The 15,451-nt window shown below is 65.4% G+C and overlaps 1 protein-coding gene across 4 annotated transcripts in view; it reads right to left on the bottom strand.

Annotated features, from left to right (window-relative positions):
• Positions 1–15,451, bottom strand: part of PTP4A3 (protein tyrosine phosphatase 4A3) — a 28,223-nt gene that overhangs the window by 7,454 nt on the left and 5,318 nt on the right. The window contains exon 1 of one of the 4 annotated variants that reach the window (XM_040494556.1): positions 9,738–9,997. The exons of 1 other annotated variant lie outside the window; for it this stretch is intronic. Coding sequence is in view for 1 of the 3 variants with exons in the window: in XM_040494553.1 (XP_040350487.1) it covers positions 4,454–5,327 (874 nt within the window). In the remaining 2 variants the exon portion in view is untranslated. Of the gene's footprint in view, positions 1–1,972; positions 2,063–4,453; positions 5,855–9,737; positions 9,998–15,451 lie in introns of those variants that run through there. 2 more of the 4 variants (XM_040494553.1, XM_040494554.1) reach the window with 2 other exon arrangements.

Below are 15,451 nucleotides of genomic sequence, written 5' to 3'. Positions count from 1 at the left end.
TGGAGAAGCAGAGGCAGACCACAGCGGCCAAAGGGCCAGCTGGCTACGAGACGCTTGCCAAGGTGTGACCGCGCAGGTGGCCAGGAGTGGGTCACACTGCGATGGCCGCAGGGAGGGAAGCGGCCGGGGCCACAGAGACCACCATCGAGCACCACCACACACCCCTCTCTCCCTCCCTGGGCCCCAAAGTTCCTGGGCTGGGGTCCCAGCAGGAGCACCCAACCCCACCCCCACCCCTACCCCCCCCCCCACACGGGCTGGGACACCGCGGGCACACCAATGACCTCAGTTTCCCCATCTGCACAATGAGGGGTTATACAAGATGCCCCCGAAGCCCCTCAGGCTGTGACCCAGTGGTCATCGGACCCCTCCGGCCACTGGGAGTGGCCCCAGCCCCACCGGCCGCACCCTATCTGCTCACTTGGGCAGGCCCTCCGTTCCCCAACCCAGCACCCCTTACCTTTGCCCCCGTCCCAGCACCCCCTTCTCCAGCCGTCCGCCAGGCAAGCTGAGCCCATGGGGGCTCGGCCTAGGTGCGGCAAGGGCCCAAGGCCTGGGCCGCCGGACAGGAAAGGTGTCCCCAGGCTTAGGGCAGGTGCCACACCTCACACTCGGTCCTGTGCCATGGCCCTAGGAGGGCCGAATGGGAAGTGTCCCCGGAGGGGGAGAAAGGCAGAGGGAAGGAAGCCGCGGCCCCAAACCTGAGCTGTCCCAGCACAAGCCTCCGCTTGGAGTGCAGGTGAGGAAGGAGAGAGCCTAGGGCGCCCTGAACACACAAACACCTGTTCCTCCTGGGGCAGCAGGATGTTCCCGAGTGTGTGTGTGTGTGTGTGTGTGTGTGTGTGTTTACCAGAAAGAAAGAAGAAAAAAGGCCCGAAGAACCACAGGGTTACAAGCCTCTCCCTGAGGGGCTGACCTGCCCCCTCACTGCCCCCAACCTCTGGGCACCCGGGGAGACCCCAGCAGAGGGCCCAGCCCTGCTGCCTAGGATCCCCGAACAGGTCCTCAGGGCTGAAGGCTGCTGGGCAGGCTTCACCATCCACCTGAGCCTGAAGTTGTCCCCGACTGGCAGAGCTGAGGGGTTAGACTGGCTGGGAACAGGGAGCAGCATATAGGCTACAATGGGGTCACGGGTCTGGGCTGAGGTCGGACGAAGATCACTGCCCAGGCTGGGGTGGGGTCTGTGCAGAGTCTGGGTCCCCCACTCCCAGCGGGGAGCAGGCAGCGATGCCTCACCCCTGCTGCCCCAGGTGCTCCCACAAAGCTCAACCAGGCCTGTGGCCATCCCCCCAGGAAGAGGCCCTTCCTCCCAGCCACACCCCCTCAGTGAGGCCCCAGGGCCCCTAGCTGGTAGCTGGGTGTCTCCCCATGGGCCTTCCTGCCAGTGGCCCCACACCCGAGCTCGTGGGACCCAGCCGGCCTCCCCCCACCTGCCGGCACTGAACCCTCTGAGCGTTCACAGCGGTCGTCCACTGGAGACCAGTTAGGGGACCATGTGGTCGTCCCTGTTTGCAGATGAGTAACCGGGGCCAGGGAGAGAAGGCAGGATGGTCTCTGGGCCCTGACCAAACAGGCTCTGTGGGTTTTCTCAGTCCGTCTAGGAGGCAAGAACCAACCTCCACCCCCGTTTCTAAGAGATTCAGGGAGGCTACAACCCTCATTCCTGGTCACAGCCTGCCCAGTTTGCATCCGCTTCGGTGAGGGCCAGCCCCTCTGGACCCAGGCCCCTGCCCGATGTGGGGCGATTCGAGAGGATTAGAGCTCAGCCGAGGTCCCAGAAGTAAAGCAGAAGCGTGGGAGCAGGGCTGGGACCCGGCAGATCCCGTAGGGTCTTGGGTGGGGGCCACCACGTCCGGTGCTGCGTGAGCCCCGAGGCGCGGGGGGAGGGGGGAGCTGGTTCCAGGGGTGCGGGCCCCCTCCCCGGGGTGCCGCTGAGGTCCTCCCGGCACGCCCCCCGCCAGCACCGGCTCACCCCGGCTCAAGCGCGCAAGCGCAGGCGTCCCGCCGCCGCCTCCATCCGTGCGCGGGCCGGGCAGGGCGCCCCGGAGCTGGGAGCTCGGAGGTCGGGGCGCGTCGGCCTCCCCGGGATGCTGGGCGCCCCGCGGCCCGGAGCTATTTATAGCTCCCGGGCATCACGTGGGCGCGACGGCTGGTGCCCAGGAGGGCCACCCGACTTGTTGTGGCTCCCACACCTGCCGCCTAAATATAACGGTGGGCCGGCCAGCGTGCCCGGGGCGAACAAAGGGGCTGCGGAGGGCCGAGCAGGGGAGAGGAAGCGGCAGGAGGAAGGGGAAATGCAAGCAGAGGGGAGGGCGGCTGACCATTGCGAGGCGGGGCCCCTGCCGAGACGCCTGCCTTCTGCCGTGCGCGGGAGCCGAAGCCCGTCACCTCCCCGCCGGCCCTCTGCGGCACCCTCTGGGGCTCCCCAGGGCCCCATCTCGCGGGAGGGATTCCCACGGCGGAAGGGGACTACACGGGCTGGCGCCGGAGGGGACCTGGGCACCGGCCAAGGCCTGCAGGTGGGGCACTCCGTGGGGCAGGGACGCCCACAAGGTGAGGGCCGAGCCCCTCGCCTGACCTGCTCAGACCCCTGCCCAGCCCCCGGACCGCACCCCGAGGGCTTTCCCACTTCCTGAGTGCCTGGCTGTGTGCGGGACACTGCTGTTCCTCCCTGAGTCCTCACCACTGCTGGGGGGGGGGGGGGGGGCTGTCATCCAGCCCACCCCCTTGGTGTGTGCAGGTGAGGAAACTGAGGCACGGGGGCTGGGAGCCCACGCAGGGTCACACGGGGAGCTGTCTCCACGTCCCCCTCATCCTCCAACGCTCAGTGCAGACCTCCCCTCAGGAGAGCCCCTCTGTGACGCTCCCAGGTGAGACTGTCCGGGTGTTCAGGCCTACCCCCACCAGCAGGGTCCTGGCTTCGCCTCCTGGGAGCGCCACGTAAGGAAGGTGCTCGAGCCTCAAGAGTGGAGGCTGGCCTCACATCAAGGCCGTACCTGCCCCAGGCAGCACAGAGGCCCCCATAAGAGACGGGCGGCCCTGGCACACCAGGTCCCAGGAGGCCTCACCTCACTGGGAACCCAGCTGAGCAGCCAGCCTGGCCCCTGCAGGCAGCAGTCAGAGCCTCGGGGCCGGGCAGGGGCCGGGGGGGGGGGGGAGTGCCCAGAACACAGCCCCACCCCCACCCTGGCAGGCTGTCCCCACACTGGGGACAAGAGCACCAGCCATGCCCGTGACCCTGGCCTCCTCACACCCCTGAGCCAGGCAAGCAGGCAGGAAGACTGTGTACTGGGTGCAAAGGCCCCACAGGAGCCCCCACACACAGGTACACCCCCCGCCGAGCCCGGGGCCCGCCCATCAGCTCGAGGACCCCAGGCCAAGGGCTCCTGTCCTCCTGCCTCCGTCCGGCACCAACATGCTTGAGCACCTCACTTCCAGCAGCACCTTCCAGGAGGCCATCTCTGGGCGCCCAGTGACACCCCCACCACCCCGGTATCCCAACTTGGCCACTTCCGGAAGGTCTGCTCCCTCCGATGCTATGCCAGACGCTGCACCCCATGGGCAAGACGCGTGGGCCTCGCTGTACCGATCCAACACAGCAGGTCAGAGAGGTTGAGTAACTCGCCAAGTCACACAGCCAGCAAGCGGAAGAACCATGGTTGGGGCCGCGTTTTGCTGAGCCGCAAAGACCCTGCTCACACCGACTCTGGCCCTCGGGCAGAAAGGCCCCCCCCCCCCCCCCCCCCCCCCCCCCCAGCAGGCTGTTTCTACCACCCTCGTCTGCTTCCTTGTCCTTACAAGTTCCCATCGAGCTCTCGATACTGCACCCGAGACACAGAGAGCCCCGTGCCACGCAGGCAGCAAACCCGGGCCCAGCAGCACGGTTCCCCCTTGTCTGGGGCACCCGCTCTTGCCAGGCCGGGGGGGCGGGGGGGGGGGGCACCTGCGGCAGCTGGCACAACACCAAGCCCTTCGGAGAAGTCTATTTTTATCAGAGCAGGAGCCGTTCCTGGAAGGCTCCCAGAGCGAGCCCAAGTCCACATGCCGCTGGGGGGCCAGCAGGGGGGTCCCGAGAGGCCAAGCCCACCCTGATCCCCCAGGAAACCTTCCCCGAGCCCTCCCGCCCCTGCACCCAACAGCACGGAGGGGCCAGCCGCCCTCACTGACCAAGCACTGCTACCCTCTTCCCCCTCCCCCGCCGTCCCTGTCCGGCCCACTCTCCCTTCGGCCACATGCCCTTCAGAGCAGAGTGTCCCAGGCCCAGCCTGCCTCCCGCACGGCGTCTGGCACCAAGAGGGCTCCCCACTTGTTTACGGAAGGAGCAAATGACCCAGCGTTCTGGGCAGAGGTCCAGATGTGAGAAATGTCCAGAACCCATCACGGGATCTCAGCCCCCTGAGGTCCAGAGGAAACTCAAAGGTCACCCACACCACCTAATGCCCAGCTTGCACACCTCCAGCGACAGGGAGCTTACTCCTCCCTGGCAGTGCCTCTTTGTCTTCAGGCAGCAACCCGAACAACCGGGTTCTGCCTCCAGTGCCTGCCGAGTGCCCACAGCCGGGATGGGGACCAACAGGAGGAGAGCTTCTGAGCAGAGTAAGCCAGCACAGTGGGCCTTGCCGAGGGCAGAGCCGGAGGCTCAGGTGACCGGGGGAAGGCTTTCCTGGAGCAGCCGGCCAGCGGCAGGGGCACCGGCACGCTCCTGACGCCTGGAGCCTCATCAGGGCTTGACCCGCTGCCCTGACCACCCGCCCCTTGCGACCCGGAGCCAGGGCCTGCCCTCTGTGGGGCGCGCGGCCTCCTCTACAAACGGAGACACTGCCAGGGAGGAAAGCCACCTTCTGAGCTGGCGCCAGCTCCAGGCCGGTCACCGCGGAGCACCCAGGCGACGACCTGGAGGCAGAGCCCTGGAGAGCAGGCTTCGGTTTCCACGGGGGCGGCCACCTGTCCCACCCGCCAGGATCGCGAGGTGGAGGCGAGCCCGGCAAGAAGGTTCCCCGGAGCTGGCCCGCTGCCCCTCGGCCTCGCTGGGTCCCCCTCATCACACCAGAGGCTTTGATGGTGCCCCGGGGGGTGTGGTGCTGGCTCAGCAAACCAAGCGGCTGGCCCCAAGGCCGCCCTCGAGGACCGTCGGCCACCAGCACTGGGTGGGCAGGCCGCAGCTCCACCGGGGACCCACGTGCAGGCAGGTGGGCACCCCGAGAGCTCGGGTGAGCCTGCTGGGCTCCACCCCAGCTGTCAGGAACGGCAGGCACAGAGTGGCTGGGTGGGCAGGCAGCCGGGTGAGCCAGACAGGGCATCCTGGGACTCCTCGACCCTGTGGCCATCCGGAGCCTGGCAGGCCCACCGTAGGCCTCCGTCACCTAGACGGGACTCACCCAGCAGGTGCCACAAGAACCTCCCTGGTAATGGCCAGCCCGGTCCACGCCCCCTGGGCATTCCCAGCTGGGGACAAGGATGGGGGAGTTCTGTGGCTTGGAAGGTGTGGCCACCGCTGACGGGCTGCCTGTGACATCACACGGCGCCACACCGGCCTCCATGTATCCAGCACGTGAGGGAATGCCCACTTCTGTCTGGAGCCCCACCCCCCACCCCCACTGCCCATCCCCCACCTCAGCGCGGGGTCTGAGCGTGTTCAGCCACCTGCATGCTCCGGAGGCTCCCCTGCTCTGACTCCAGACCTCAGGACTCACTGAGGGGGAAGGGACACGGTCATGCATTCATTCATTCATCCCATGTACAAATATTTATTGAGCGTCTCCCAGCACCAGGCACAGGGCTGATCGGAAATACAGGGGAAGCACCCACCGGAACAGGCAGCCTGCCCACCCTCTCCCGCCCCCCACATGGGGCTGCCGGCCACCCCTCCGTCCCCCTGTCCTGAGAAGCCTGACCCCATGGGCACCCCGCATGCAGGCAGCACTTCTGAGCCAGGGGTCACCCCATTCCTGGAGCTAAGCCCCTTGGGTTCCTCGCAGAGACCTCCCTCCATCCTGTGCCTCAGTTTCCTAAGCTGTCGCACACGGGGTTCAGATGTGGCATTTCCCAGCACCGCCCGTCACTGAGCTGCCTGAGTCATACCTGGCCCACCCGCAAAGCTGGCTACTGGGGTTCCGGGGACCTCAACCTGCCCAGCCTCCCCTCCCCTGGCTCCTGCCTTGGGGCTCCGGCCTGATCCTCACGGATCGGGGGCTGCCCGAGGGACCCTCCTACCCCCATGCCTTGACCGAGCCTTGACTGCCTGCCCCTGTACCCACAGCAGCCCAGCTGCTCAGCGAGATTGCTACTGACCAGGTGACCACGGGCACTTATTCTCTGTGCCTGTCCCCTCATCTGCAAGGAGGAAGGACCACAGAAGCTGCCTTACAAGGACACTGTCAGGAATCGTGAACTCAGTCACAAAAAGCGCACAGGACAGGGCTGGGGGCAGCCACGGCCCCAGCTGTCAGTGCCAACGGGATCCCACGCAGCCGGGCACAGTCCCTCCACAGTTTCAGGCCTGGCTGTCCCCTGAGGTCCCTGACCCCGTCCCCATGCAGGCCTGAGAGGCAGGCCCAGGCCACTAGCCGCTGCGACCCCAGCACCGCCTAGGACCCACCTGAGACACAGACTCAGGGACACCCACGCGCCCTGCTCCCCCATCCGAGGACGGAGACCTTGAGGGTCTCCAGACCCTAATCCCCCTCTCTCTTTCCTTCAACCAGCCAGCCCCCTCTCCCACCAGGATGGGCATGACACGCCGTCGCTTTTCAGAGGGCAGCTCAGTGTGGGTTTCAATGAAGACAACACCACCTCCAGCCCCAGATTCAACCTGGGATCAAGGGCCCATGTCACCCACCCACCCAAGTGCCCCAGCCTGCTACAGTGAGACCAGCAGATAGAATGGCGGCCCCCTGCTGCTGCTGCTGCTGCTGCTGCTGCTCACACACTATCTGTGGCTCCCTATGGCCCCAAGCCAAGTTCTGACTTTCCAGCCTGACCCACTGGCCCCTGTCCCTCCCATGCTCAGCTCACAGGTAGGAGGAGGTAGAGAGGGCCTGTAGGATTCGTGCCTCCAGTCACCCTTTCTCTCTGTCCAGAATGCCCCCAGATACTCCTCACCCTCCAGACCAGGTGAGGGCCTTCTCCTCCTTCCCCCCTCCTCCTCCAGGATGCCTTCACTGCTGGGGTTTTCCCCACTGAGTTTTCATTCCTACGTGCACACACCCAGCACCCTCTCTGTTCCAGGCCCCATGCTGAGAGCACAGGGGCAGGGAGCGGAAATCAGGGGTGAACGAACCTCCATGACCCCACCCTCTGGGGGTCTACTGTCTGGGGTTGAGATCAGTGGGGGTGATGAGGGAGCATGGGGCAGGCAGAGGGAAAAATACAGGCTGGCACCCCCTAGGTGGGATATTCCTCAGACACTCCTAGCTGCCCAAGAACAAAGGAAAGGAGCTTAAGTGCTTGCCGTGGAGATGTGGGAAACTAAGGCAAATGAAAACTAAGTTCCCTTACTGCCTACGACCCATTGACAAGTCCTTGAAACAGGCAGGGTGACCTCCCTCTGGGAGCTCAGTTGCCTCGATGATGATGACACTTTGCTCGGGACAAAAGGGAACCTTGGCTTAACATTACCCCAACCTCGAGGACCTTGTAAGTCAACTTCCTTTACCTCAACTGCCCCAAGATGTATGCTGGCAATCATACTCCAGGTTTATGGCCCCCGATATGCATCTGAAGGATCTCATGACTGAGGTTTTATTAAACGGTAATAAACGGCATTGTCCTAGACCCTCAAGGTCCTGGAAACCTTGCTTCCAAAATTCTTTAGAGACTTACCCTATCCCCGACCCCTCCCAACCTGAGGGTATATAATGAGTCACCTGTCACAACCCCAGGGCAACTCTTCCTGCCCACAGGTCCTGTCGCATGCTTTCGTAAAACCACCTTTTTGCACCAAAGATGTCTCAAGAGTTCTTTCTTGGCCGTCAGCCCTGAACCCCCCCCCCCCATCACCCTAAAACCCCATCAGGGGGACACACAATAAGCAGGCGATGAACGGCATCAGACAGAAACAAGACTGGGGGGAGGCTCTCCGAAAAGGTGAGCAGAGCCGAGCATCTCTGGGAGAAACGCAGGACCACCCCATGCGCATCGCAGCAGCCCCCCTCCAGGAGCCCCGGAGAAGAGTGCCCACCGCCACTGTTGCCGGCTCTGGAACCCATTTTACGCCCCAAGTCTCCACCACCCCCACCTCTCCACACACACACACACACACACACACACACACACATACACACACACTCCCACCTGAGGCCAAAGACCGTGGGCCCCATTGTACACGGAGGCCAGGCGGAGAAGGAGCAGAGCAACCTAGAACCGGGTTCCTTCTTCCCTCCCCCGGGATGAATCCTGCAAACTTCACCTGTGCCGAGCGGGGCCCTGGGTACTGGGTACACGAGGCCTTCAGAGCAGCCAAAGAAGATGCCAGGAGGCCCAGCCACCAAAATCGCCACCGTGCCCCAGAAGAGCCACCAGGTCCTCAACTTAGGGCCCAGAGACTCGTGCTTTGCTCACAATTACGACCAACCTGGAAAGCTCTGGATGCTTCCAAAACCCTCGAGGCGAGGCGGTCACTCAAACCCAAGGTAACAACCAGTGACCATCCAAGCTGCCGCTTACCGACAACGAATGGTAAGACGGCAGTTACCGCTGGCGGGAGCCTGCTTTCTGACGGAGCCCAGGGACTCTCAGGGCCCAATAGGCCGTAAACTCCTCCGTTTAGTCGCTGGGGAGGGGTTCCTGCATCCCTGAAGCTCCACGGACCCCTTCTGTACAAGGGCATTTAAAATGGCCCCACAAGTCGCTGGAAGGGTCAAAGGAGAACGTGGCGTGCAGGTCCGCACCTGCTGGAGACGGTCTGGTCAGATCAGCCTCTCAGTTAGGGCCGAACCAACCACAGGTCCCACCTGCTGGCTGGAGGGCCCGGCGGGCCGGCCCCACAGCACCTCCTTTCACTGCCCTGCTAACAATAAATGATCACCAATGATGTGGCCCCTACCTCTAACAAGAGAGGACACGGGCACAGAGAGGCTCGGCATATCCCCACCCCATGGGCAGAAGAGCCAGGCTGGACCCCACCGCCCATCAACAGTGCAGCTGGCCAGGAGGGTAGGCCACCCTCCCCTGTGCCACTGGCCGGGGGTCACTGAACTATCAAAGAGCTTGGAAGGACGGGCGCCTGGGTGGCGCAGTCGGTTAAGCGTCCGACTTCAGCCAGGTCACGATCTCACGGTCCGTGAGTTCGAGCCCCGCGTCAGGCTCTGGGCTCATGGCTCAGAGCCTGGAGCCTGTTTCCGATTCTGTGTCTCCCTCTCTCTCTGCCCCTCCCCCATTCATGCTCTGTCTCTGTCTGTCCCATAAATAAATAAAAACGTTGAAAAAAAATAAAAAATAAAATAAAATAAAAAAAGAGCTTGGAAGGACAGTGTCCATTCCGGCACGGTCTGGAAGGAGAAGGTTCCATCACCAGGGCCACCCCGGCCCCATTTGATGGAGGAAACCACTGAGGCTCAGGCGAGCTGAGCAAGCAAAGGCCCGGGAACCCCTGGCCACCCGACCCCCCCCCGCCCCCCCCCCCGCCCCCTCTCTGAGGTGTGTCCCAAGGGCAGCCACACCCAGGCCTCCCGCCAGCCCCACCTTCCACACCTCCCACCCCCACAAGACCCAGAGCCAGGGAGCGCACGGACACTCACCCGCCTTCCTGGTCCTGGAGTCCCGGGGCGCCGGGCCCCCGCCCAGCTTTATCCCCGCCTGGCTGCCCGCCCTCCCGCGTCAAAGGCCCCAGATCATGGGCCGGTAAACTGTGTTGGGAGGCGGGGGCAGGCCGGGGCAGCCCCAGAAGGATCCCAGCCTTTGGCCCCTGCTATACTTCCTCCCGCCTCCCAGGGCTGCCGGGCAGCAGGGGAGTGGGGCTGGGACGAGGGTCTGAGGTTGAGGCGAGAACCCTGGTCCCGGGAAGCGGGCAGGAGAGCCCCCCTCCCCCGCTGAGCCTGACTCTGGGGCCTGCAGGAGGCAGGACGGTCCCCAGGGCCTTGTATCCAAAGGCAGCCAGAACAGGGAGGGGGCAGGAGGGGTAGGCGCAGAGCCAGCTGAGAGGAGAGTCCCAGGCCGGGCAGCTGGCGGAGTGAAGGGTCAGAGGGACAGCCTGGGGCTTCCCGGGTCTCTGGCCTGTCTCCCCCACTGCCTGCTGCAGGCTGGGAAGGGGGTTCCAGGTCGCTTCCCTTGCCTGACGGGGTGCTCACTGTACCCCTGCCACCCCAACACCCCCACACAGAAACGGCCTGGCCCTCTACGGGCTGCCCCCAACCTAAGCAGCCCCCCAGTGCCCTCCCCAGATTGCTCTGGGGCTCCAGAAAGCTGCCCAGCTTACCCAGAGCCCCCGTGAGCCCCCCGCCCCCCCCCCACGAGCTCAGTGCCCAGTTCTTCCTGTTGTCCTAGTCTCCTCCACGAGGAAGTGAGGAAGCCGGCTAACTGGTGGGTTAGCTCATCCCACCCAGGCCTGCCCCCACCCCCCAGGCCCTGCACGAGCACTGAGGAAACAGGAATCCCACCAGAGAGGGAGGGGCTGTCCCCACCCCTGACAGCCAGAGTCACTTGTCCCTGCTCCCACCAGGGCTCTGCCCCCTCTCCCCAGACCCTGGATGGGGTGGGAGGGGCATCTCAGGCTAACTCCTGTTCCCTGCCAGGTGAGCGGTGGGGGTAATTCCTGGCTGTCGGAGGGGCTGCTACCCCCGGCCACCCCGATGGCCCACAGCCATCACCACCCCCTGCCCAGGCATCCCCCCATCCACATGCCCCGAATTCCCACCAGGCACCTGCCCAGCAGTCATCCCACCCCAGATGGAGGCCCTCTCCAGGCTCCGTCAGACCCATCGAGGTTCCCCAGGGCCTTGGCCAGGCCCCAAAGCCCGCCGTAGCCTCCCAGCCCGTCCGCCTCTACTGCCCCTCACTGTGCCTCCTGCAGCCTCGGCCAGGTGCTGTGACTCACACGCCCGACACCCGGCCTGCGTCCTTCGCCCCTCCACCTGGCTGCCCTTCTCCCTCTGGCCTCTCCCAACCTCACTGCACCAACCTCCCCTGCACCCACAGCCCTTTCTCCACCTCCCGGCCCCTCCCCTCTGTCTGGACCAGTCCCACAGGCCGGGTCCCAGCACTCTGGGCCCCCGGAGGGCAGGGCCACGACTGGTCCCCTTCGGACCTGCCCAAGGTGGGGTACGAGCCCGAGGATCAGCGCACACAAGTGGGCCATGCGGCCCGCCAAGCGGACAGGACTGCTCGAACTCGCCTCCCACCGCCCAGTGTAACCGAGAGCCCGGCGGCGGCTCTGTCCACGCGGACACTCGCTTGTGCCACGAGGGGCCCCGTCGCCCTGTGCCACTATGCCCCCCCCCACCCCACCCCGTGGCCCTCCACACCCTCCATGCTCTCTGGCCCACGCTCCATCCTCCTCTGGGCCTCAGAGGACTCTGCCCAGGCTGGAAGTCAGACCACGAGGGTCTCCCTGCCCGGGGCCTCCACACAGAGGTAGGGGGTCCACCCTCCTGAGACCCGGTGTCCCGCCTTTGTACTCGCAGGGCTGGAGCCCCCACCGTCCAGGTCCCAGCCCACCTGTCCTGGGACGGACACGGCTGGACTCATCCGTGTTTCCAAAATTTCCGGGCTCCGCCTCCCCCTCCGGGGCCCCGCCGTCTGCATCGGCACACGAGGCCGGGCTGACCCCGGGTGGCTGGAAGCAGTGTGTGCGGGCCCGGCTGCACCCCCTGCCCCCAGCACCCCTGCCCTCGGTCCCAGAGGCCTGGTTGCCCGCCAGCCCACGGCCCACTGTTCTGGAGCACAGGGTGTCCGCTTGGGAATGCCTAAGCCTCAGGATTCTAACAGGAGGAAGAGCTCGGAAAGCCCGCCCTAGCTGCACCCACAGTCCCCAGTGCCTTCCCCCTGGGCTGGCGCTGACTCCCGGCACCATGCCACCAAGTCCCCAAGGTCCCCAAGGGCCGGTGCCCAGAACGGGGATGGCGTCCCAGAGGGGCATGGCGCTTCATGGGTCCACTAGGAGCCAATGGCCCCTGAGAGGCCCCTGCACCCTCCAGGCCCCAGGTCAAGCCAGGAATGCAGAGGTCCCCAACCCTGCCGTCCTGAGAGCTCAGGGCCTCCCCAGTCCACCAGGTAGACCCCAGCTCCTCCCGTGCCACACACACACACAGGACGCTCAACAGGCAAAAGGGAGCCGGGGTCCTCTGAGAACTGGGGTGGGTGTCGTGGCCCTCAAGGTCAATGTGACCTCACACAGGAGGCTGTTGGGCAAGTCCCGAGCTGGAGGTCCCCCGGGGGTCCTCAGCTGGTAGGAGGCTAAGACACCCCTGGCAACTGAGGAATCCCTCCCTGTGGCTGCTGTGTGCCCCTGGGCCCATCTCCTCCCCTCTCTGGGCCTTTTGAGTCATCAGCACAAAGTGGAAATAACAGACCTTCACAAGGTAGGGGAACAAGAACTGCCCCCTGAGGGGCCCACCCTCTGGGTGCCATCCCCCCGGGTGCCCGTGGAGTTGTCACACGGCCTGGAGGGCAGGGCCCGGGGCTGCCCGCCTGAATCAAGCAGGGCCATGGGCCCCGGCCCCTCTCCACGGAGGAGCCGCGCTGGGTTCCCCTCGGGCCCAGGACCGACGGTGCGAGGACAGGGCCCCCGAGGGTGGTGAGCAGACCAGGGGAGGGGCCCCTCAGCATACGCAGCCAGCACCAGGCAGACGGTACGCCCCTCCCTGCTGCACCCGGCGCACCCCAATCCCAACTGGGAAGCAGGATCAGACACCAGCCCAGCACCCGCAGGGGAGGGGCTCTGCCCACAGAGCAGCCGATCCCCCGTGCCCATCCAGCACCGTGTACCCGTGGCAGGACACTGTCTGCAGTGGTGACCCGGCGTGACTGGACCTCGGGGCAGCACGGTGTGGTGGCCATTTCTCACCACCGCACACAGCAGCCTGGCCAGAAGCAGCCATCACACTCGGCCCGTGTCACGGAAGAGGAGACTGTGGCCCAGCTGGAACCCAGGTCCGCGGGCCATCGCCACTCCTGGAACATCCCAGGGATAAGCCCAGTATCCGCCAGGGCAACATGGGGAAGGCCCAGGGACTCTGCCATGTCATAGCCTCACACGACGCTCTCAGCACGGGCCCTGGCCCACGCTCATCCTCAGAGCAGTCCTGGAGGCACCCATCACCCCGTTTTACGGATAAGTGCATTGAGGCCCCATTTTATGGATAAGTACGCTGGCCACGCAGTCAGTGACTTGCCTGAAGGCACACAACTACGAGGGGGCTGAGCCAGGATTCAGAGCCAGCCCTGGGTGGACACTTTCTATGTATTTTCTCCTTAAAACAACCCCTGATGGGGAAACCGAGGCCCAGCCCTCCAACTGAGGCCAGGGCTCCAGGAAGCCTCGTCACCCAGCGTCTGCTTCATCCCTGGGATCCCCGCCCTGCCCCCACCCAGCACCCGGGGTCGCTGGGGGTCAGGCGGGCAGGAAGGGGGCGCCAGATCTTGGAGGTAGCCAGGGCTGCCGGCCAAGGCCCTGGTTGACGCGCGTCAGAGGGGCCTTCGGGAGCCACGGGAAAGAGCTCTGACCTGGCCTCGGGAGGCCACGTCCAAAATAACCGGCCCCACCGCCCTGTGAGGACTCAGCCGGGCGCACGTAGGCCCCTCGGCCCCGGGCGTTGCCAAGCTGGGTGCGGAAGGTCACGGCTATTTCTGGGCCGGCCTGGCAGTGAGACACGGGCCACCCCCCACCGCTGGCGCCCCCCAAGGACCAGAGAGGGGCGGGCCGCTGCACCCAGGACACACAGCAGAGGGACCCACGGGTCCCCCCTGAGCTGCCACCTTCCCTCTCTGAGCCCTCTCTCCCTTTCCAGAAGCCCGTCCAGCGTCATTAGCATGTCAGTTGGCTCCATTGGCATTTCCAGGCCATCATGGCCACCCCAAGCCCCGGGCTGGACAAAGAACCGTGTCCCATCTCTGAAACAGCAGGAGGGGCACTGCTTCCTGCCCTTCAGCGGCTGGAACCCCACGCGGTGCAGCCTACACCCCAGAGACGCCAGTACTACGCCCGCCACGCACGGCCTCCAACCCGAGCCTCCGTCTACCCTCTACGGGTCACGGCCTTGCGGGTGCCAGTGACCATCCAACCACCGGGAACCTGAGGCCCAGAGAGGCCGTGAGACTCTGAAGCGGAGCTCCCCCTCAAACCCAGGCCAGGCAGGGCCTCCAGGGGCCCAGGGGAGGGGACAGCTCCCTCCCATCAGCCCGACCCAGGTGAGGTTCTGCCCACGTTCTTGTTCAGGCTGTGACCACCATTCCCAGGGTGTGAACGGCTTGGGAGTCTGGCCTGGTTCCCATCCTGGCTCCCCCGTCGCAAGCTGTGTGACCCTGAGCACATCCCTCAACCTCTCTGTGCTTCCATTTGATCATCTGTAAAATGGGTTCGCTGCAGCTGCAGATGGCTGTCCTCCTGGGGTCCGGAAGGACACCTCCCTTCCAAGCAGCCTCGTCTGGATCCCTTGAATGTTTCTGCTGTGCCAGATACCCCCACGGGCTCTGACGGGACTCTGAGCCCCGCAGGAGAACCCGCGTTCAAGATGGCGATGCTGGGGACACCGAGGGCTTCTTCCCCGCAGAATGTCCCGGAGCCCGTATTCCTCTAGAGACGTAGTGATCTGGAGGGGCACAGCCAGTGGCAGCCTTCCAGAACGTTTCTGACACCACGCACTAGCAGCGAGGGCACCTCATAGAACCCCACCTCGGCCCAGGCCCAGGCTCCAGCCTCCCAGCCGCGAAGGTAGGAGAGCCTCCTGGCCTGGCCTCCCTGCCTCCTGCTCATCTTATGTGGCTTGGACCATCTCTAGCCCGGCTGGTTGTCAGTGGAAGGACCACCACGCAGGGACGGAGGCAGAGCCCGGGCCGGGCCACACCGGCCACCACCCCCCAGTCTCCTGCCCCGGCGTCCCCGTGTTGGTCATGCGTGGCGACCTGAGGGTGGCGGGATCGGCTCCTGCCCGCAGACATCGGCCGCCGTGAGGGCAGCAAGGCGGGATGCCCAGCCTGAGAGGGCAGCGAGGAGGTGCCGGCCACAGGAGGGGAGGCACCCTACAGGCACCCACTAGGCACTCAGCCATGCCGCCCCCACTGCTGCCCCTGCCGCCCCCCGCCCCCCCCCCCGCAGCCCCACCCACGCCATCCGAGCTGCCTTCCCAGAGAGAAGGCACGTCCCAGGGCGCTGGGCATCAGGACCCGGTCACCTGCACTGTCCAGCTCCCAGAGGACACAGTGGGCAACCGTCACAGCAGAATGACCCAAGGGAAACCCCTCTTCTCTGGGGCCTCGAGGGCCCCCCATGGGGAGCCAGAAGCCCCACCCCCCCCCC

The sequence above is a fragment of the Herpailurus yagouaroundi genome, unplaced genomic scaffold, assembly GCF_014898765.1.
Source record: "Herpailurus yagouaroundi ecotype Mexico unplaced genomic scaffold, PumYag 186, whole genome shotgun sequence".
NCBI classification, from domain to species: domain Eukaryota; kingdom Metazoa; phylum Chordata; class Mammalia; order Carnivora; family Felidae; genus Herpailurus; species Herpailurus yagouaroundi.
This window is presented reverse-complemented; position numbering and strand designations above follow the sequence as displayed.